Source organism: Taudactylus pleione, unplaced genomic scaffold (genome assembly GCF_031769625.1).
Source record: "Taudactylus pleione unplaced genomic scaffold, aTauple2 ptg000815l, whole genome shotgun sequence".
Taxonomy (NCBI): Eukaryota; Metazoa; Chordata; class Amphibia; order Anura; family Myobatrachidae; genus Taudactylus; species Taudactylus pleione.
In genome coordinates, this window is record NW_028285217.1 from 238,954 (window position 1) to 263,444 (window position 24,491).

Here is a 24,491-nt window from a genome sequence, read left to right on the forward strand (position 1 = left end):
GGAGAGGTATGTCACTGGTGTGTGCTGGAGAGGTATGTCACTGGTGTGTGCTGGAGAGGTATGTCACTGGTGTGTGCTGGAGAGGTATGTCACTGATGTATGCTGGAGAGGTATGTCACTGATGTGTGCTGGAGAGGTATGTCACTGGTGTGTGCTGGAGAGGTATGTCACTGGTGTGTGCTGGAGAGGTATGTCACTGGTGTGTGCTGGAGAGGTATGTCACTGGTGTGTGCTGGAGAGGTATGTCACTGGTGTGTGCTGGAGAGGTATGTCACTGGTGTGTGCTGGAGAGGTATGTCATTGGTGTGTGCTGCAGTGAATATGCGGAGGCAGAGGAGTAGAAGGCGGATAAGGGACAGCCTAGAGGGCTAGGGGCATCTACTGGGAATGTGGTAGCATCTATGTCATGTGTCCATGCCAACATTAATTTAAACAACTTTACAGTCTACTTTGCCATTGACGACCTCTCCTTCCCTCATAGACATTAAACCCTCTGTAGCATTGTACTGCCCAGTAGCACTGTCTCGCCATGTAGCATAATAATACACGTTCTGTAACCATGTATCGCAGGTGATGCATTATCCACCCCTATAGAAATGGATCTGTGCCTGGAACCATGCCCTTCCCCCCATATATGGAGCTGCTGATTACATATCAGCCTCTAATAAGTGCAGAGGTCAGTGTCCTTTTTGCCGTGGCATGGCAATGTGCTTATCAGTGATACTGAGGGCTGCCTTACAGTGCCTTCATATTACACAATCAATAGCCTTCACATAAACTTGTCTAAGATGATACTACTTACATCCTCATCACAACCATCACTCAAGCACTAGCAACTTACAAAGTAGTATCATCAATTTCTAAATCATCAAGTATCCTCACATTTCCAACAAACTGAGAAAATGATAGTAATCTATTATCTGACACCATACTGAGTAAATGTACAATACTGTAGGGAAAGTAAGGTTAGAGAATTGTTACCTTTGCAAATTGCAAGGACGAAGAAGTGTAATGGTATCATACGGGAATATGACTGAATATACTAGCTCAGTGGTACCCAAACTCGTGTCCTTAAAGCACCCTAACCCAGTCCTGGTTTTAAAGATATACATGAAATTATGTAGCCAGCCGTTTTAATGTGCTGCATTGCTACGGCGTCTGCTCTATTGGCTTATGATGGGGCTGTAAGGCTGTGCATTCAGCTGACATCAGGTTTGGGCCTTCTTGTTTATTGCTAGCATTACCCCCATTATTATATAAGGCCAGTGCTTTTTCCATATGGAAAAGGTGCCAGTGCTCGAGTAATGTTGCAAGTGGATACTAGATAAATAATAGCTTCGACACACTGGACAACTATGAAGATACTGTACTTTACAAAATAGACCCAAAAGAACATTATACACTAAAGAAGTCTACACAGATCATAGTGATCTGTGCAGTGTTTCACCTCTACAGTAGATTGACAGCGGGTTATCTGATCTGCTGCAGTATAGAGTTTTAAAATCCAACAGGTAACAACGTCTGATTTCAAATTACAGTCAACCACCGATGCATAGTAAATACTGTTTTTTTAGACTGAAATCCGACCCAAAACCATCATTGATGGCTGTTTTAAAATAGACTCCAAACTAATGGTTACTAAATTTACCCCCTTGTATTTTATACCTAAACCCGCTTCTTAAGGATGGATTACTGCTCATGGGCCATTACTGCGTACTTGTCCACTAGGCTAATATTTGTCAGCCAGCCCCTGCTTACAGACCAAAGGATGCTTCTGAACTAATTTTCTGTGACAATGTGTATATATCCATTTATTTATGCCATTTATGCCAAAATTCTACATAGTACTTTACTGAACGTATAAAATACTACAAAACTACAGTGGAGTCACACTATTTCAGTTAAATATCATATATACCAAAGATTCATGAAGCATCGGTGTAAAAGTCCTTATTCCGAACATATTGCATTCTAGACAAGAAGGATTAGACAATTGCACTAATTTATTGTGCACACTGGTTAGGAGGGGAGGATTTAAAATATTGCGGCAGCTGCCTGAAGTGAAATCAGTCAACAAACATTTCCCAATATTACACTTGAGAACAGACCATCTTCATACTTTATAGTAGAGGCGTCCATGAAGGAGGACGGGACCCTTCTAATGTATTCTACAAGCTGTGGCATATTTTGTAAGACTGCAGCTACCCAGTGAAATTTATCCTTTTTGACTGTCAACGGAGAAAGTGTAAGGTTTCCTGTTTTGCATGTAACAGTGGTAGATAACTTTAGAGGCATGGGCAGGAAATCCGCTTTACTTGCTAAGTGTGAACTACATCTGTAGAACAGTACGAGACACACCGCACTACCTACAGGTCACAACTATGGGAGAATCTGTGGAAAGCATTTCAGATGACTTCATCATTCTCCTCAACAGCGAATGCCCTAAAGAACTGGGGGAGCTCATTGATAAATCCAGCGGAGAAATACGAAAATTTGATGACACTGGATTTACTTTGGCTCTTCAGAGTGGACTGGAAAACCTCAGACTGGAGAAGTCACTGACAGATGTTTCTCTTTGTGTTGGCAGCAGTGTGTTCTCGTGCCACCGAGTTGTACTAGCTGCTGCCAGCAATTACTTTAGGTAAGGCACAGATGGAGCCAAGACATCCATGCTGTTCTTCATGTGCAGAGGCTGCAAGGATATGTACAGTTTTGTTCCCTCTATAAGGGGTAAATTTACTAAAGTGAGAGTTTTTAGAAGTGGAAATGTTGCCCATAGCAACCAATCAGATTCTAGCTATTATCTTCTAAAAGGTGCTAGTTAAATGTTATGTAGAATCTGATTGGTCAACACCTCCACTTCTAAAAACTCTCACCTTAGTAAATTTACCCCTAATAATGTGTCATCCATGTAAACATGTATATGCCGATGTTGATATACATGACATATTGCTGTCTGTTTTCATCCACTTAACTTATGGATCTTTTATTTTTGTTTAAACCACAGAGTTATTTAAAGTAATATTTTAAAGGTAAAAAAAAAAGAAAAAGCCTAATGGAAATCTGTAAAATTTATAGTCACTTAATTTACGGACAGACTCTTATTGGAGCCACTTTCCCATGTGGAGAATGTTAATAAATGGGGCCAAAATATAATTTGTTATTGTCTTGATATGCGGTGGTAAGAAATGATAGTTATTCTGGGATTTTAGTGATTGGTGATAAGTTGCCCCATAGATGAGTAACTGTGCCAGCCAAGGCACTGAGAAATGTAACACTGGGGGCCGGTTTCAGGGGTAGACGCAGACGCGGCTGCTTCTTGTGCCATGTCCGAATCCTTATGCAAATGCTGCAACCAATTCCGTTCATACTGAGAAGCCCACTTGCAGCTGTTCTAATCAGTCTCGGCCTTTAGACTCCAACACTCCACCAACGGTAGCACCATCAAAGCTGGCACCAGCCCTACGGCAGATGCAATTCTCCGCCTGAACTTGGCACAGCTCCAGTTTGGAAATGATAGATATGCTGCGTCATGTGTGGCATAAATAGACATACGGTACTGTAAAAGCTTTTTCTTGTTTTGATAAAATGATCCAATAATAATAAAATATAGCAGTTTCCCTCACTCGTCAGCTGAGATCTTTATTATTTTTATTCATGTTTATTATCAGAGGTTTCTATTTCAGTTCTTATAATATAAACATTGAAGATTTATAAAAATATGTAGTTATCCCTCCTCTTTACTACAAGAGGCTAAGGGCCTGATATAGAGATGGAGGCTAAGGCCGCCGCAACTGCTTGGCTGCATCTTTATCCTAATGCTGAAGCCGATGGAATTTGTACAGAGGCACCCGCCGGCTGCAACGCTCATCTGATGCTGTGCGTAAAAAGTTGCACCATCTAACATTGCACCAATGGAGGCGCAGAATGGGCCTGATTTAGACTTGTATGCAAACCCAATGGTTTGTGTACAAGTCCAATGGTGGGTGGACTGCGCATGCGCAAAATGGGTCCAGCATCATCGCACACCGTGGAGTCTATTTACTAAGCAGTGTTAGGAGACTGGGAGTGAAAAGTGATAAGGTGCCAGCCAATCAGCTCCTAACTGCCATCTCACAGGCTGTGTTTGAAAAATGACAGTTAGGAGCTGATTGGCTGGTTCCTTATCACTTTTCACTCTCTCTCATAACACTGCTTAGTAAATAGACCCCAGTGTCTCTTAAGACACAGCCTGATTGACAGGCTGCAGCCATTTGGGGGCTTGGAAGGGGTTGCAAAACGTTTCCGAAAACGATGGTTGCAATGGTGATGCAATGCTGCATCTATGGACAAGGCAGTGGGATCTGTGATGCCAACAGGAGCCGTCTTTTGTTCTCAGATGCCTTAGCATATCTGCACACACCAGCTCCGTCCATATCCCCAGCTGCTGTGTGCATAGTGTGCAGCTCTGATTCAGGTCCAATATCTGTGTGAACATGGCTGCTGTAATCAGCGCAACTGTGGGAAAAGTCACAGTTGCTGACCGTAACATGCCCCGCAATGTGCCTGTGTCCGGTCAGCCACCCCCCTATTACCATCCAGAAACGTCCACTGAAATTCCGCCTCTCTGCGTCCAAATTTACTCCGTGTCCCCCAGTGTTAACCATCAGAACACATGCGTAGCGCTACTCGGGTGCACGCGCAGACGGGAATCATTGTCTGCTTGCGTCTGACATCCACGCTGTGTCCACCTCTGAATCAGGCCATAAGTATTAGTAAGGAAGGTGGGTATTACTCTACCTTTGTTTTGGTAGGAACCCAATTAGAAAATGATTCTGCCGGCTGCTGCCAATAGTTTTATGTGAAAAAAAGGAAAAAACGTGATAGCCCAGTATATCTGCAGCCTTTACTCTGTATAACGTTACAGGGATCCCATACAGAGAGGAGCAGAGTGGTTACATTGAGTGTAAAGTTGCCTACATACATAACAGATATATCTGCACATCGAGTCATCTGTCTTCTGGCCCCGGGTACTACTGGTTGGGGGCGTGTTGTGTCCCCCTCCCCTCGGCCTCTGCAGCAAGTTACACACAGCACAATGCCCCAATATATCTGCAGATACAGTATATTGGGCATCGGCTGTGCAGCACAGTCGTTCACAGACATATCGCTGTGCACATTGACTGACGGGCACTTGATATATCGCCCGATCAATTGATCGCCCAATATATCTGCCAGCACAAGTGACCCTGCTTCCAGGTCTTCTTGTGTTGTGATAACACATTGTTGGCCACTGATAAAACTGAACTGCTGAGCTACTAGTCACTGGTTATCTACTGTATTCATAAAAGGCAAGTACAATTATAAACAGATGAAAATTCTAAATTGTGCTTTACTTTGTATAATATATGTGCAATGTGTCATAAAAACTGCAGAGCTTACAATCTAGTGCAGTGTTACACTCCTTACTGACAGTGGCTGTATGATTAGGCCCCATGAGGCAAGCATGGCAAATATTGTTGACACACGTTAGTGGGCACCATTATTATTATTCTTGTGTTAATGAGGATATCTGGTTTGGTACTGTGTGACTCCTATTTACCTTTTGTGTTCTTTAGAGCCATGTTCTGCACTGATCTAAAAGAGAAATATGAAGAAAAAATTGTCATCAAAGGAGTAGATGCAGAAACCATGAAAATAATCTTGGATTATACGTATACTAGCAAAATGGTGATCACAAAGCAAAATGTGCAAAAAATATTAGAGGCTGCAGGACTCTTTCAGGTAAGCAAGATACGGTGACTTATTAATATGTGCAGCATTCTCTGATATATGAAATGTCACCTATCACACATATGTAACAGAGACAGCCAATGAGTAAGTAGAACCAATATCTGTTAGATGCAGCCTTATTGTACAATGTATCTTTTTTCTTTCATGTAACAAAATAGTGATCTGGAATCTTACAAATCAAGGGAATTGTCAGCAAAAGTTCTTATGAACAAGGGTGTTCTTTCCAAATGCAATAATCCATATGAAACAAAGGAGTATCTTGCAATCTTAACAATAGAAGGGATTGCCCGCATAGGTTGTTATACACAGGAGATATACTGTACATCCAATGTTCAATTCTTATAATATCAAATTTAAATACTTTGTATCCAACAAACATACAGATATAAGAAAAAAGCAAACCAAGTGCTCCTCAGTTAGGAGTATCGAGATATGCCCAGAGTCAGACGATAATAGTCATAAGTAATTTCAACCAGTTTTTTCAGTACTCTTCTGCAACTACTCTTCCAAACATGTAGGATGCAAATACACTTTTACAATCTCTTCTGGTTGTATCACATGCAGTAGGTGACCTCAAAAAAACACCAAAGTAGCTCCTCATAGTGTAAAAACGTATTAGATTTAATGACATCAAGAAATATAATAAAAACAACAATGTGCCACCATGAATAAAGGTTACTTCGTACCACAGTTGGCCTCCAAGGAAGGCACTTTGTTGAGCGTGAGGGTTAGATTGTATGAGCCCGGTTATATCACCTCTCCTTGACAATGTGGACTCCTTCACCAAACCGCGGGAACAGACAGTAGTCCTTCTTTTAATCCCACCAACGCTTTTTGACCTATGGTCTTTTTCAAGTTGTAATGGCAAGGTGGACTTGTTCTCTATTTATTCCCCTCCTAAAGTGCATGTTTCAGCTACCAGTACAGTCCTGAAGAGAGATGTGGCTGCAGTAATATTGGGAGACGCACAGGGCTTGCACACTTCCCTCTCTGAAATTTGAACTCTCCTCTCGCAGCTCATTCAGAATGAGCTGCGAGAGGAGTGTTCAAATTTCAGAGAGGGAAGTGTGCAAGCGATTTGGTGAAGGAGTCCACATTGTCAAGGAGAGGTGATATACCCTGGCTCATACCATCTTACCCTCACGCTCGACAAAGTGCCTTCCTTGGAGGCCAGCTGTGGTACAAAGTAACCTTTATTCGTGGTGGTGCATTTTTCTTGATGTCATTAAATCTAATACGTTTTTACACTATGAGGCACTTTTTTCCATTTTTTTGAGGTCACCTACTGCATGTGATACAACCAGGAGAGATTGAAAAAGTATATTTGCATCCTACATGTTTGGAAGAGTGGTTGCAGAAGAGTACTGAAAAAACTGGTTGAAATTACTTATGACTATCATCGTCTAACTCTGGACATATCTCGATACTCCTAATTGAGGAGCGCTTGGTTTGCTTTTTTCTTATATCTGTATGTGTTTTGGCAAAACCACCCTCAAGTGTTTTGGTTCAGATTCGGTTTTGGATTTCTTAAAAATAGATAAAATCATGTAATTTGGACCTGTTTACATGCAATCCAAAATCCGAGTTCGGTATTTAAATCTGAGTTCCGAACTGACAGCAGATCCAAGCCAGGACTTGGTTCAAATTGGAACTCCAAAGTGATTCCAATCTGTGACTCAATTAGACTCGGAACCCCTAAGTTCATTTTTCAGGAAAATTGAGCTGCACATCTCTAGTATGCACAAAGACTATGTGAAAAATGTAATAGGGTTAAAGTTTAGAAAATGGGAGAGTTTTCTCACATTTTTCAATCTCGGCCAATGTAATAGAGTCTGAGAACAAAGCAACAGAGCAAACTTGCATGTTTTTCAGACTAAAAAAACTCTCACGATTTAAAATCTTATCCAGATGTTTTCCCATTTTGAAGATAAAACTCGAAAAATATGAAAGTTTACTGCTAAACTCTCACATGTTCTAAACTATCACCCTATTACATTTGGCCCCATATCTGACAATTACCAGAGAGATCTGATAATTCAAGGTGACATCGATTACAGACAGCTGATTAGCAAGGTACAAACGAAATAGGCAAAATACGTAGTTAAAAAACAAATCGAAGGTCAAGGCAGGCAGTAAGCTACTTAGTCATAAAATAATCAGAGGTCAAAGACACAAGAGCAGATAAATACACCTGTATCATGGAGAATGAAAGCACATCTTCGGTTGAAGCCATCACCGATAATGAGGATCAGTGCTCATTGCCTATTAAACTACCATGACCCAATAAGAGACTTCCTGCACAGGAGTGTGGGATTAGAATCAGTGCATGGCCGCTTAGCTGCAGTACATAATGAAGAGCATCCCAATCTCTAGGCAACTGGTTCACTATTCACAAGTCACCACATTCTAAAATTCTGTCTGAGGAAAATAAATAAGTTTTCGTTTTGTGTGATAGAAAGACAATAAACTCAATTGTCCTTTCCAGCTATTCTAAATACTGGTTTTAGTGGATTAATTTATACCAAACTGGATTTGTGCTGGCAGTATCAGCAGCAGTCTACAAAGCCCTTGGTCATCACTAGGGACTCCCAACAAGGAGCTTTGAGCTTCAATACTAGTAGGCCTGGAGGCCACAGACCTCTGCCACACCTCCAGATGTCACGTGTCAGTGACAGAATACGGAACGATTGACTGACTATTAGGGCTTGTACACTAGCGAACTGCAGATTAGCCAAGTGGCTCAACAGGAGGAACTTTAAAATAAATGGGATCAGAACCAAATGGGGCAGAATCAGAATTAATAAAGGCAAACAGATAGAACATCAGGAACAGAACAGGTCTGATGTATAGGATGAAGACCAGGATACTGGATTCCAGGAGTGCCGGAGATCTGTACCCAGAGCAGCTTTATATAGACAGCACAATTTGAATTTGAATTTATATTCATGTATATCACTTATTTATGCACTTTCATGTATTGTTTCTTGTCACATTTGTGTCACGCACTGGACTTTTAAAACCACTCATTTACCTCTGAGCTCCCAGGTACTTTGTATCTGCACGGTTCCAGTCGTCCTATCCAGTTCCAAGTCTGGTATTTTCCAGTCCCTATTACCATCTGGATTTCAGTCTGGATTTCCAAGAGACTTGCTCCTTTCTCCAAACTTCAGCCCCAATCCGATATCTGCAACATCGGCCCCAATCCGATATCTCAAACATCAGTCCCAATCCGATATATCTAACATCGGTCCCAATTCGATATTTCCAACATTGGTCCTAATCCGATATCTCCATCTTCAGTTCCCATTCAATTCTACATCATCAGTCCCAAACCGTATCTGCATTATCAGTTCCAATTCAATTCTACATCATCGGTCTCAAACCGATTCTTCATCATCAGTTCCAATTCAGTTCTACATCATCGATCCCAAACTGATTCTGCATCATCAGTTACAATTTAGTTCTACATCATTGGTTCCAATCCGATTCTGCATCATCAGTTCCAATTCCATTCTACATCATCGATTCCTATCCAATTCTGCATAATCGGGCCCAATTCGATGTCTTCTACATCGATACCAATCCAATATCTTCTACTGTTCCAGTATAATAAAGTTATGTCATTCCTGTACCCACTTTCGGGTAACCACTACTAACAGTTCCAGTACCACTTCTCTCTCAACACATGAGGAAGATCCAGCTGTATACTCGCCTCTTCAGGCTCCACTTCAGCCTCCCACACCTGTTCCAGCCAACACCAACTCTCAGGCGTGAAAATTTGTTTTAGAGGTGCAAGGCTTACCCTTGTGGGCCTCTCTCTCCTTAAGTCATTAGAGGCTCCCTCTCTAATGAGGAGCTGAAGATTTCAGTCCATGGGAAAGCTTCAGCTGATTCCAGGGAGGAAGAAGCCCAAACTAACGTCGCAGTATAAAGATCTTCACCCCCTAAGGTCCTAAAGGGTCTTTTTGCTCCAGGGTATGGAACTAGAGGGTTGAGGGTGAAACGTTGTCTAAAGGCTGCTATGGTCACAGATGAATGAGGTACTTCAGCATTGATGCCCCCATGCTCTGTGTTTTGCCATGCACTGAAGGTGCCCACACACATACCGATATACTTACAATCAGCCGATGTGTCCGATTTCCCTTGAAACTCTCCCTGGCAGCTCAGCACACGATTTGCACACGATATGCTGTCCAATCTTCATCCGTTCTCCTGTAGCCAGACTTTTTTATAGTTCATTGTGTCCTAGATTGTCAGATCTGCCGTACAGCACGGCAGATCTGACGATGCGATGTGCGACCTGCGGGGGCGCGCATCGTGATTGTGAGTGGGGACTTACGATTTGGGCATTTTTTACCCGATCTGTCATTCCGATGTGTCATTTCAAAAGCCTGTACTGCATTGCAAATATTTTGTTACTGTAAGATCAAAACTGTAATGTGCTCGATGCAGTCACTCGTTTATTTAAATGACATATGCAGTGCCTTACAAAATACATAAGTAGAAGGAGTGCAAAGAAAACCAGAAAACATGCAGTGAACGAGGAGGACAGTGCAGTGGGTTAGGAGAGCTGTTTGATGGATAATTACATAAAATAAAATCAGATAGTAATAGAAATTGACTTGTGTATCGATGTGATTGTGCAGAAAAGCTGTAGTTTATCCAGAACCAATGTATGTGTTAAGCTTTAAGCAAATTACAGGGAAATTGTGAAACTAAAAACAACATTTTTCTTTTGGTCAGGATGTTTGTCAGCAGAACGTAACCACAGCAGATGTTTGTTTCACAATGTTCCAGGTGCTGCTTCATTGCAGCCTGACACCGTTTTACAGTAACAACTCCTCCTCCCTTCTATCGCTATTGGTATATCCTCTTGTATACACTGTAACAATAATAATAACACTGTATAAGTTTGTACTGTACTCCCATATTTATAGTAAGGTCATATAAAAACGATAGACGCGGAATCCAACAATTCTGACTTTTACCAAACCAGTGTTGTAACCCAAGTCTGAACTCACCCACCTCGGATTTGGAAGCACGGCATAATTACATTTTCCTGTGACATCGACTCTGCAATGTGTCTATATACTAATCCTGCCTCGTGGCAGCTGCCATTTTGTGTTTGGAGGCATGTGGGAGAGAGCTCAGAGCATGGAGATCGCTGTGGCTACTGTGGATAGCGGGGGAATTGCTAATTAAATATTATACCATTTATTTGTCACTGTTAATGAAACTATTAGGAAACCCAGCCCTTTAGTAAAAATTGGGAAGACCAAACTCTCTGCTAGAATTTACTTGAAAATCTTATCACAAGATTAAACTCTGTTGTTGGTGTTTCAGTTACAGAGTAAAACTTTGCTCTTGAAGTTATTGTGGATTTGAATTTATTTAATTGTAAATATATCAAATACATTTAAGCATTATTAGGTGGTAGGAGGGGAAAAGAACATAAAGGGACCTATTTTTTGAAAATATCTATTATCACGGTAATAAATGTAATTGCAGCGATAAAAACAAAAAGCACTTATTAACTATATCAAATTATCAATTAAAAATATTGTCAAGCCCCCTATTACTAAGCTGCTCCGGAGTAAAAGTTAGTGCACAAAATAGAAATGTATAGAAGGTAAAAAGAGATTATATTTATTTTCAAAATAAAACTTTATTATTTTAATGTTAATGCACTGAAATGCTTTATTCTAACAATAGTCAGGAACACACTGATGGCCATGCAGCACGGTCCCTTACCAACTGACACCAAATTCAAGAATGATACGGGCCATTAACCAGGCACCTGTAGCCGAGTTATGGTAGCAAAGTCCACCCCTACTATATCGGTATATCACAGGAGCTGATTGTGCTAAGTGTTATCTAACGTTTATGACCTCTGCTTAGTTTACTCCCTAGGAGGTCCTTACTGGCTTAGGGTTCCCCAGTCTCAAAGCTGCATGTTGTTTTATAATGTCATATCTGTATTTTATATGCGCGGTCTATGAACTAATATTCTCTCTTGTATCTACTGTCTGTTTATGATCCCCTCTCTACCTCTTACTATGTCCCTTCCCTTCTCTTTTTTTTGCACCCCCCGCTTTTTTACCCTTATATACTTTGGGTTAGTTAAGATAATAGTCTTAACATTTCTACAATGATTAGTTCATGTTTCTAACCTCCACCTTCCATTGTAGCTTCTCATTCTCACCAAGGGGGGTATTTATCAAAGCTGGGAGAGAGATATATTTGTAAAAAAATAAATTACCATCCAATCAGCTCCTATCATTTTATAAACACAGCCTGCAAAATGTAAATTGGAAGCTGATTGGTTAGTACTTTATCTCTCACAATTTTATCTCGATCACAGCTTTGATAAACCCCCACCAAATCACACCAGAGGAAGCAATATATGAGAGTTGATAATGGCAGCTTTACTATTGGTTGCTGATTATGCTCCTGCCTACAGTAGCCACTCGCACTATCACCACCAGCAGTTACAATTGCTATTCTCTACAATATTTAACAATTCATTGAATTGTATGTAATTTGTTTGTATCCTCAATGTATAGCTCTATGCAATATTTTGTCAGTCTATATATAAATTATAAAATTCATATTAATAAAAAAACAATAATAGGTACTGACCCCATCCGAAAAATTAATAAATAAATATACATATAAAAAATATATGCAAAAAACGTTGCCGACACAACATGTGTGGAAATTTTTTTCATAGTCTGGAGTGTCACCTTCTTTTTGCATTTTGTATGGGTCAGGTGTCATACCTGTATCTTACGGAGGGCACACGGCAAGCACAGCTAATCAGAAAACCGATTGATTGCCGGACCTGCATGATGTATATATATATATATATTATACATATATATATATATTATATATATATATATATATATATATATATATGGTGGGTATTAGTCTATATTCAACACTAAAGCTGCATACACACACAACGATTGAGTTAATGACGAATTTTAGTAAACGATTTTCTAGCTTGAAAAAATGAACTAAAATCGCTTACTAAAGTTGGTCATTTACTATGTTCATTTAAATGTAATGAACGATTTTTATGAACTACAAACGATTTTAGCATATTAACTTAATGAAAATCGTTGAGTTGACAAGTCTGACTGAACTACAAACTACAAACATGAACGCGCATGAACAATAATCGTTCATCGTTTGACTCAGAAAGTGAACGATTTTTTCAAACGATTATCGTTAAACGATATCGTTTAACGATAATCGTTCAAAAAATCGTTGTGTGTGTATGCACCTTTATGCATTAAAAAAATGCTTCATCAGAAACGTGATGCTTGTGCTTACATGATAAATGGATCCCCCATGCCTTTGCGAGAGGGATCAATACTTTTTGATACTTGTGTTATCGCCAATGGCAACCCCATTAGTATATAGTGTACAGCAAAACTATGACTGTAGTCTCTATAGCCCAAGTAAATAGACTCCATGGGCCAAATGTAATAGGGTGAGAGTTTAGAAAAGTGAGAGTTTCTGACACTTTTTAAACTTTGCCAAAGTAATAAAGTCCAAAAACACAGTAACAGAGTGAACTCGCATGTTTTTTTAGACTTAAAAAACTCTCACGATTTAAAATCTCATTCAGATGTTTTCCCATTTTGAAGATAAAACTCAACCAATGTGAGAGTTTACTGCTAATCTCTCACATTTTCTAAACTCTCACCCTATTACATTTGGCCCATGTGTCAAAATATGTATGTGAGAAATTACATTTTGTTGCAACGGTGGCATGATTTATTAGGAGGGGGGGTGTACATTTCATAAGTCAATAAACCATTGGATGTACCTATTTCTTTATGCTTGCAGCTGCCTGATTCTGCAGAGCAGGACTCTGTGCATTATTGTCAAATATTTAACATTCTCCTAGGTTATCAAATATTATTATAAAGTCTCTATTCATTATGCACAATCTCATTTTATGGAAACCATTCAAGCAAATAGTGTTTTAGCTGTAAATGTAATCCTTAGCGGGCTGCATCACTTCCGGTGACTATTCACGTGTGTTTGCTATCCCTGTGTATTTAGTTCTTGTTTGCACAACTGAGGACCCCACTTCCTTATCTCTACTGGCTATGTGATAAGGACTGAGTGGGATTAGAAACCTCTCGCTCCGATATTTCCATTCCGATAATGTGAAAGATAAATCTCATAATATAATAGAACAATTTTAAATCCCAAAAATAAAGGGCCTGATTCAGAGCCGGACGCAATTGGCGCTCGCTCGTCCAGAAAATAGGGGTGGCTATTCAAATCAACCGTTCGCTCTTTGTGGTCTGTTCACGCCTCTAGGTCTGAACGAGCGAACAAAACTTGCGGTCGTTTTTTGAAAAAATACGCCCCCTGGCTGCTCGCATCCTACGTCATGTCCGCTATTTATTCGATTAATCGAGTACATCGACCAGGGTATGAACTGCTCGCTATTCTTGGGGTTGGTTTTTACTACCACAATTTTGCAAGCAGTTCTGGCTATAAAATAACCCAGTGATGTGGTCAATGACGCTGCTGTTTTAATTATGCACACCCATAAAACGGCAGTTTTGACCTTTAAGCACGCCTGCGTTCGGATCTCCACTCCCCGTTTTCAAGCACCTTCCCCCGTTACCACCCACATACGCCTACTTCTGTCACTCAAATTATCAGGCATTCGCTATTTTGCGAGCACATGAATTTCGGCCGCACTGACTGGTCCGCGCATGCGTATAACGATCCGTACACATGCGCAGTTGGGCAAACATCGCTCGGAGCGAACGAGCGGCCGCTTACGAGCGGCTCTGAATCAGGCCCAAAATCCCCTTTAATGTTTCACACATATGGCAGCTTATAAATATATACAAAACAGTTTTTGCTGAAAAATCAGTCTGGAAAGAGGAGTGAGAACGTGCTGGTCACACCGTCCTTAGACATGCAGGATGTGATCTGGGTACCGTGCACACGGATGGCGTGATCAGAGGTGGGCGTAGATGTGGCCATGTCCATCTGTGACTTTATGCAAATACCGCTATAAAGCCCTTTCCTGGTGTACACCTGTGCTTATAAATGTGCGAGGACTGAGGCGCCCACTTTGAGCATCTGTAGATGATGTAATATTGCTTAGTGCTTCTTTAGACGCCACATAGTCGCAGCATTGGAACTTGCACCAGCCCTATAGCACGTGTAATGCATGGGCTGTAGGGGTTTTTAGGGAAATTCGCAGACGTGCTGTATCAAAAAAAAATAGAAACTTATCGGGACACACATTAGTGTACCTTAGATTCTCAGTATATACCTCTGTGAGCTAGCAATGTGCCTTAGTGTGTGCAGAGAATGCCTCTGATTGCCGATATATCTCTTGCACCTGGAATAGGGCTGGTGGATGTGAGCGTTTATAATGATGACGGCTGCCCTCACAAGTGGATGGCTGGGGCACAGCGGGCGCAGGGAGGCGGCCAACTCAGAATACGGGTGAAGATCAGCATATAGGGCCTGATTCATTACCGATCGCAACTGCGATTACGCACGCATACGGCCGTTTGTTGCTTTCTGCGCATGCATCGCAGTGCGCGAAGGTCTCACTGCGATCACACTGCAACCGCAGACCCATCGCAGTGTGATTGACAGAAAGTGAGCATTTGGGCGGGTTCTGGGGGGGGTGGTAGGAGAAACGCAGGCGTGTCATTACAGGGACGTGCATTTCAGGGACGTGCATAAATTAGCTGCTGCGATGGCATACGCAGCGTAACCTTTCACTGCGTGTGATGAGGGAAGCAAATTCTGAGTAAGGTCAGACCTGTAGCAGCTGTGTGTGAGGCTCCGATGTTACTAGTTAATACTGGTGTTTTTGCAGACTTGCTAAGTATTACGGATGTGAGTAAGGGGATGTGGGCGTCCTTATGTTAGGCTGCGACGTCATTGTGATTGCAAACATTAGCATATTTTCACAGCGGGTCTGCATGTGTATTAACAGCTGCGATCGCAATAGTGATCCGTAATGAATCAAGCCCATATTTCCAGGCACATAGGGGGTCATTCAGACCCGCTCACGAGCGCAGGACGCCTGCAAGCGGGTCGATGTTCCCCCACTGCACATGCGCACGACGAAGGGAGCTCCGTCATGTGCATGCGCGAGACCCGGCGAGCGACGGGCTCACCATCGCTCCGGGTCTCGCACCAAAGGGGGCATGCTGTCGATGTTGATTGACATCACGCCCCCTTTGGTGGGCATGCTGGGGGCGTGCCTGCCAGACGGAGGCGTTCCCATGGGAACGCCTACTGTCTGAACCCGGCCCCACTGACATCACTAGTGATGTCAGTGGGAGTGATTTTGGCTCTGATAGAGCCAAAATCACTCCAGGGCTTGCGGAAGGGAGACCCTACCGCATGGTCTCCGTCGCAAGCCCGATGGTCGCGATGGTCAAGAGTCTCGCGACCATCATCATGGACGCTCGCATATGCTGTGGGTGGTCACCCACAGCTCTGCGAGCGGCCAGGAGGCCGCTCCATTTTCATGGAGGAGGGCCCTGATTCAGAGCGAGCGGTCTGGTCAGAGCGTTCGGCTCTGAATGAGGCCCATAGTGCGGCCAGCTTGCCCCAATGTCTGTTTTACAGCAACACCCAAAGAGTACATACCTAAGCTTATTCTATAACACGCCAGGCTGCATGTATAAAGCTTTAGAGCAGAATTAAATACTTGGTGCAGATGTCCAAGCAATTCACATTTTAAACTTCCTGTTTTCTTCCAGTTCTTGCGAATGGTGGAGGCGTGTTCCAGTTTCCTTACAGATGCTCTTCATCCTGAAAACTGTGTTGGGATTTTAAGACTTGCAGACACGCACTGCCTGGACTCTTTAAAGCAGCAAGTTCAGAACTATATTATCCAAAACTTTTCCCAGGTTTTGAACCATGAGGAATTCCTAGAGCTATCGTCTGACATTCTATATCTTATCCTTAAGAACGATGAGCTATATGTAACAGAAGAAGCTCAAGTCTTTGAGACTGTAATAAACTGGGTGCATTATAAGAAATCAGAAAGAATTTCTCTTCTATCAAAAATGTTAGAATGTGTCCGTCTTCCCTTATTGGATCCCTGGTATTTTGTTAGTACAGTAGAAGCCAATGAATTGATTAGACAATGCCCTGATGTATTCCATTTAATGCAAGAAGCACGCATGTATTATGTGACTGGCAATGAGGTAAGTGACTCTATATCTAATTCTCTGTATATTACAGAATTAGAGGTTTATATAAAAAAATGACTGTCCTATTTATTAGGTTTACATACCATTTAAATAATATGTTGTCAGACATGGGTTAATGCTGTGTTAATGCTGTGTCATGTCAGGTTTTCATCTGAAGTTAAAATGAAACACTGTAATGGTTTTACTAATGTTCATTAATCACATGATGGGGCATATGTAAGTACAACTGTGAAGTAACCAGTACCCCGACGGTTAGGCACCAGGAGGGAGGGTTAGGCACTTACCGGTGGTTAGGTATAGGCACTAAAAGGAACGGTTAGGGTTAGCCACAAGGAGGGAGGGTTAGGCACCAAGGGGAGGGCTAGGGTGAAGATTAGGGTTAGAAAACAAAAATAAATGTGTCGACCATTTGTGTATTGACCATTTCTGTGTCGGCCCTTTGACCCTGTCGCCCATTTATACATGTCGACCTTCTTCCATGTCCACCTTTTGTCCCTGTCAACCTGTTGCCTGTCTAACATCCGGTGTCTATCTAGACATTGCCGGCCTTTTAACTGTCTATCTTTTATACCAGAACCCATCCTAGGACCCCCAACCAGCCCCAACATTATCACAGTAGCACTCACATTTAACAAAGAGGCCTATTTCCCCAATGACCCCCAACATTACATTATTAGCACCCACATAACATCAACAAATACCCCACATACACCACTTCAATTAATTTTGACATTACAAAAGCCTCCCTTCCTCACCTCTCCACATAAATGGATTACCACTCAGCCCTTCCATGCTACAGGAAAACCACCTGACATCAACTGGCTATAATAATCCCACATTACAACAATACCTTTCCTGATATTATAGTAATACCACTCTAACTTCCCACAATACTGCAACACCACTGCACACTACTGCACCACCACATACACACAGCTATACCACACACGCACACAATTACCACGTCACTGCGCTATCATTCTCCTGCCTTGTCTGCTGCTTAGCTGTGTAGCGTTTTGCATACGGAACTGGCAGCAAGGAGCAGGTAGAAACTGGACCTATTAAAGAAGAACTATGTTTTGTTTTCTCAGGACACAATTAACACTTTTTCACGCAACCAGCAACTTCTCTGTTGTAATTTGTATGTTGCTGCTGTTAGTCCGATGAACAGTATTTAGATTTACGTTTGTGAGTCTAGTTATTTGTCTGTTGTCATGTTTCTGTAATGTAAAACTTCCAGCTTTAGGTTACATGATTCATCTATAGTAAATTATAATTAAATAGACTCCGGAGTAACGATAAATAGCTCAGTCTTATTATAGAACTCTAATAATAATCTTTTTTCACTTTGTTTATATGCTGAGTTGAGAAGTAGTAGCTAAAGTCAATAAGTGATCCCATTTATGATACCACTACTAATTACTCTGACTTGATTGCTTATTATAATCGTACCAATAAAACAGAGCTATTCTAGTGATACATGTTTTCAGAGAGATCAGTCGGCATCCCGGCATCCCAGGAGGCCGCTCCAATATTAGGTAGGAGGGCCCTGATTCAGAGCGAGCGCTCTGGTCAGAGCGTCCGGCTCTGAATCAGGCCCACAGCTCGCAAATTTACCAAGAATCGAGATGACAATCTCAGGTGAGATGACAGCAAACTCTCTGCCAAATTGACATTTTAAACACTCACCTCCAGAGCTGCGAGTTTGGCTGAAACATACACAAATCATTGTGTTTTGTGTATGTTTCTTTTTGTAACATGTTTAAATAGTGTTAATTATTATTAAAAAATGACGTGAGGTCCACCCCAAAAGACTAACCATCCCCGGACTTGCCAGCCAGTCCTGGTTCTTAAAATTGCAGGGAAAAAAATGTGTAGGGTTTCACTGTAATTTAAGAACCAGCACCAGGCAGCAGGGACAGAGCTAGTTTTAAATATATGGAGAAAAAAACGTGAGGTTCTCTGTATATTTAAAATCAGCTCTGGACCCTTTCTAGCAGGGGACTGATGCCACAGCCAGGGGTGCTCTTTCACCGGTCCCCCAGCTGCAGCATCAGCCCTGACCGCTAGTCAGCCCAGGCCTGGGGAGCTGGGGACCCCTCCAATAAAGGGGTCCCCCTCTCCAAGGCACCTCTGGCCTCGGCTTATAGCCCGTGGCTATCCCCGCCACCCCAGGGCGGTGGGTGGAGGGTTAATAGTGTTGATGTAGTGTTAAAAATAGAATTATCAACATTGCCTTTACAGTAGAACTGCAGGTCTTAGCAAGCCTCCTCTGCATGCTGGTACTTGGAGAACCACAAGTACCAGCATTCGGGGCATTAAGGGTCCGCTGGTACGTGTAGTTCACCTGTAAAGAAATGTGTAAAAAAACAAGACACACACACCGTGAAAATAAAGATTTATTACATCCATACATACACAGACATACGCACCTGCTCCCAGATGTTCACGTCCCCTTCTCAAAGTAAAGTATCCAAACAAAGTACCTGTAAAAAAAAGGTCCAATACTCACCTATTGTCCCATCATGTTCTCCGCAGTAATCCAAATAGGACCCCGGACACACTGTATCAACACACTACAGCATGTAGATGCAGTACGCTAATCACAGTTCATGAAGAATGAGCTATCATTAGTGCTGGGCCGCGAGCCAATCAGCGGCGGCTTAACATTAGCGACCACTCATTTTCTGGGACCCACTTGGAGAAGCCACTTATTGGCTAAGTCCATGTGGGTCCCAGTCAATGAGCGGCCGCTAATGTTAAGGCGCCGCTGATTGGCTCGTGGCCCGGTAACTAATGACAGCTCAAGCCCTTCTACTGTAAAGACAATGTTGATAATTCTATTTTTAACACTACACCTACACTTTCAACTCGCCACCCACCGCCCAGGGGTGGCAGGGATAGCCCCAGGCTATCAACTTAGGCCAGGGGTGTCGTGGAGAGGGGGACCCCTTTAATGGAGGGGTCCCCAATTCCCCAGGGATCCCTGGCCTGGGCTGACTAGTGGTCAGGGCTGATGCTGCAGCTGGGGGGTTCGGTGAAAGGGCACCCCTGGCTGTGGCATCAGTCCCCCGCTAGAAAGGGTCCAGGGCTGGTTTTAAATATACGGGGAACCTCACGCCAATTTTTTTCTCAGTATATTTAAAGCCAGCTCTGTCCCTGCTGCCTGGTGCTGGTTCTTCAATTGCAGTGGTACCCTACACATTTTGTTCCCTGCAATTTTAAGAACCAGGACTGGCTGGCAATTACGGGGCTGGTTAGTCTTTTGGGGGGAAACCTCAAGTCATTTTTTTTTTTAAATGTACCCATTTTTTACAGGTACAACACAAGCAGCTTACACATATCTCACTGATATGTGCAGGCTGCTAGCTCGGGAGAGATTTGCAGAGAGAAAACACTGCAATCTCGGGTCAGTAATATCATCTTCACTTGCATATCAGGGGAGATATCTTGGTCTGCATCACCATCGGCAATCTCACTTTCAGCTAAACTCACTTCTTAGTAAATTTGCGAGTAGAAAAATGGGAAAATCACCCGAGATTCGGCGATGCAAATCGAGATAAAAAAAAACTAAAATCGACCATTCTCGATTCTTAGTAAATTTACCCCCTAGTTCTCATCTTTCCATTTCTTTAATTTTCTGAAGATCTTCTTTTAACATTTCTACTTTATAGCATTTTTCCATATTTTCATTAGGTCTTCACTTTGTGCTTGGAAGACTGTAGTGTCTGTACAGTTTAATCTTAACCTTCTATATTGGCCTCCAGGAATATTCGTGATCCACTTCTGATGGTGGTTGCTGTACCTGATAGTATGGTATTGCAGTCAACATTTTTTCTGTGTGTTCTTGTTTTAACAGTGGTATTTTCTATATACATCTCAAGATCCAGAAATACTGTAATTTCTGTACTTAAGGTAGTAGTGAAGTCCAAATTGATTCTATTACTGTTTATGTATGCTATGAATTTGTTTCACTTCTCTTCTAGCCCATTCCAATTAAATAGGAGGTCACCAATGTCACAATGCCAACACGTAAGGTGTTCTTTATATAGGGTGTTACTCCATATTGTGTCGTCCTCCCACTTCATGATGAAGACGTTCACGTAACTAGGTGCAAAGCGAGTTCCCTTTTCTGTTCCATTTATCTGTATATAACAATCGCCTTTGTACCAGAAGTAATTGTGCCTTAGATATATTCTATACTAGCCATAATAAAGGCTCTGTTGGTCACAGTGGAAAGATAGAATCTAGAATGTTCACATCGTATTTCTTGCCTAATGCACGTATAAAGTGACCTAACATCACTGGTACATAGTTTGTATGTGTTCTTCCATTCAAGATCTTGTAATACCTGGAGGACTTGTATTATGTCCTTAAAATAGCTTTTTTGTTTTGCAGTTAATGTCTACAGGAACTGATCTATATAATGGGATAGGTTTGCTGAAATGGAAGCTATTTCCAAAACTATTGGCCTTCTAGGGGGATTGGAGGCATCCTTATGGATTTTATTAGCTGGTACAAAAATGGGATCCTTGGATTTTTAATGTACAAATATTCATACTCTTTCTTTGAATTAATGTCCAGTTCTAGACCCTTATCTAAATAGTCTTGTAGTATTCCTTGGAAGTCTTCTGTGTGGTCTTTCTGTAATTTCTGTTTAATTTAAGTTTCTGTATCTCAGGAATTTTTCTGTCTTTTTTTTCATACTTCTCTTTGTTCTTTACTAGCACGCCTCCCCCTTTGTCTGCCGCCTTAATTATCGGTTCTCCATATTTTTTGAGGTCTTTTTTTTTTTTTTTATCGTCAGGTTGCATATTGGCCTTGGTATTTCTAGTAGTGATTCAATTTCTTTTTCAGTCACTTTCTGGAATTTCCGGATCTGTGCAGTCTTCGGGGTATATTTACTAAAGTGTGGGTTTACAAAACCTGAGATGTTGCCCATAGCAACCAATCAGATTCTACTTATCATAGAATCTGATTTATTGCTATTGGCAACATCTCCAATTTTATAAACCCACTCTTTATGTGATCTCTTGAATAAATGTCAAGTATTTCAATTTGTATAAGTGTCCATTTTTACTGGTGTGAATGTGTTTTTTTTTTTTTAATTCTTAAATCCCTTAGGTATAAAACCAAATTCTAAATATTTCCCCAGGATGGTAATTTCCCATCACAGTCTCGTCACTTGGGTGACAAATGTTTCTAATGTAAGAAATAACCTTTTTCATCTGATACTTCTTATGATGGTTTTGAGTGGATATGAAATATATCATTAAGGTTGCTCTCTCTGGAGCAATGTGCTAATAGTGTGGCTGCCATGTAAATACTGCTCCAGGTCTGCACAAATACTGCAAACCAGATCAAAGAATGATAGCACTGCTGTGCACTCCAAAATGTATGCTGCTCCAATCAATCATAAATACAACAAATATAAAATAAAATTGATGAGCGCTGTAATAATAATATGTAGTGTCGATGAAACCATATAGACAAACTTTTCTTTAAAGTCGCTGAATGCAGAGGGACTTTTGAAGGGTAAGAGTAGGGAAAGTTTCAGCCACTCAGTCCCACAATTGCCCAATCCATGCACCGGACAGGCTCACCCACCACGTCACAAAAGAGCTAAAACATTACCTGATTAAGGAGGAATATATTTTCCCTCTATGCTATATAGTCCAAGCAGCATTAATTGGTATTTGTTTGTTATTACTTTTTATCCATATGGTTTAATATACACAACATACAGTATTGTAACAGCGCTCATCAATTTTAGTTTATATTTACTGTATTATGTCACAGAAAGTTGTACTAAGCCACATGGCCAGACAACTGTGTCAGATGAAATTAAGTTTGTTGCATTGTTTTACCACCGTTATACCAAATTGTAGTTTTTTTCAAAAAATATTTCTACTTCCTCATTTCTAACTTGCTAAGAACATAACCATAATCTTTAAATGTCTAGGCTCCCAGATCTTCCTCTTTCATTCAACCAACTTATTGTACATTTGCTGATTTGCCTATTTCCAACCTAAACATGCATCATCAAGATTTCTGCCATATATGACTCTGTGTTTGGGGAAGTTCTAAAGACCAAAGAGGTACTCAGCTAGTGCAGAGGGTTTTTCCGCAGTACGTTTATTGTGTGGCAATTGGTACTTTAGCTATCTTTTTTTTTTTAATCTGTTTTTGAGATTATCAGAAGAATAACATCAAAATACAACAGAGGGAAATAAAGATTGCATATGATCCAATCAGATGAAAATAACATTTAGATATCAGATATTTGGCTTCCATAGCCTGGGCATAATATTTGAGACCATACTCATTGTAGAAAAGCAATCAATTCAATACAATCTACTTTTGTCAATATAAAACTGTTGGAAAATCCTCAGAAAAATAATTAAGCTATATAAAGAAAAATAAATGAGGGGGGGAGACGGATGTAACGGAAAAAGTAGGATGAGGGACAAACTAGAGGAGAGAAGGGTAAGGAGGGAGGCAGAGAGAAACCTTAATTCACATATTGTCTAGACCTAAGCAGGAATCAGTATGATTTACCGCATGGCCGGCGGTTCAAATCCCGACAGCGGAAGCTCAGTAGGGTTGAAGATCCCGACTTCTAATTTAGGTAAGTATCGCTAACCTAACCCCCCCTAACCCTAACCCTCCCTTAGGGATGTCTAACCCTAACCTCCCACCAAGTGCCTAACCCTAACCCCCCTCTTAGTCCCTAAATCTAACCCCCCCTTCCCCGCAGCCTAAACCTAAGTCTCCCGGGGGGTTGACTAACCCTAACTTCCCCCGGGGGTGCCTAACCCTAACCCACCCTTCCCCTAGCCTAACCCTAACCCTCCCGGGGGTGTGCCTGACCGTAAGTCCCCCCGGGAGCCCCTAACCTAACCCCCTATGTGGCTGTCCGTGCCCGGCTCACCTTCGATCGGGATGCCGGGAGTCGGGCTCCCGACGTAGGTAAAATGACAGGCGTCGGGATTTCGATGTCTGTCATTAGACCCTTGCCGGGATTAGACAGTCGGGATGTCGACGGTTGGTATTTAGACTGTCAGCATCCCAACTGCATACCCCTAAGCATGTAGCGTTTACTTTCAAATAAGCCTGCAAAGGATTTGCAACAAAGTATTAAAAAGTGAAAGTTAGATTTAGGATTGTTTAGTTTGTCCCATTACTTTTGGCCCCTTAAAAAGTGGGAGGCACATATAGAAACCGTTGTAATTCCTACACCGTTCACCTGATTTGGATGTAATTACCCTCAAATTAAATCTGAAAGTTTGCAGTTAAAGCACATCTTGTTTGTTTCATTTCAAAGCCATTGTGGTGGTGAATAGAGGCCAAAATATGAAAATTCTGACAACGTCCCAATATTTATGCACCTGACTGTATGTTCCTGTAATATCTGTCTATGTAAATACCATTCTGTTTTTTCAAATACTTTGAATATTTGGTTTTGAGTGTTGCGATCCAATTTCTCTATATAAA

At 41.5% G+C, this 24,491-nt stretch overlaps 1 protein-coding gene across 1 annotated transcript in view; it reads left to right on the forward strand.

Annotated features, from left to right (window-relative positions):
* Positions 1 to 2,381: 2,381 nt before the first annotated feature.
* Positions 2,382 to 24,491, forward strand: part of KLHL6 (kelch like family member 6) — a 66,965-nt gene continuing 44,855 nt past the window's right edge. Inside the window, exons 1-3 of the mRNA XM_088458195.1 lie at positions 2,382 to 2,641; positions 5,598 to 5,763; positions 16,542 to 16,991. Coding sequence (XP_088314321.1) covers positions 2,382 to 2,641; positions 5,598 to 5,763; positions 16,542 to 16,991 — 876 coding nt within the window. The remainder of the gene's footprint in view (positions 2,642 to 5,597; positions 5,764 to 16,541; positions 16,992 to 24,491) is intronic.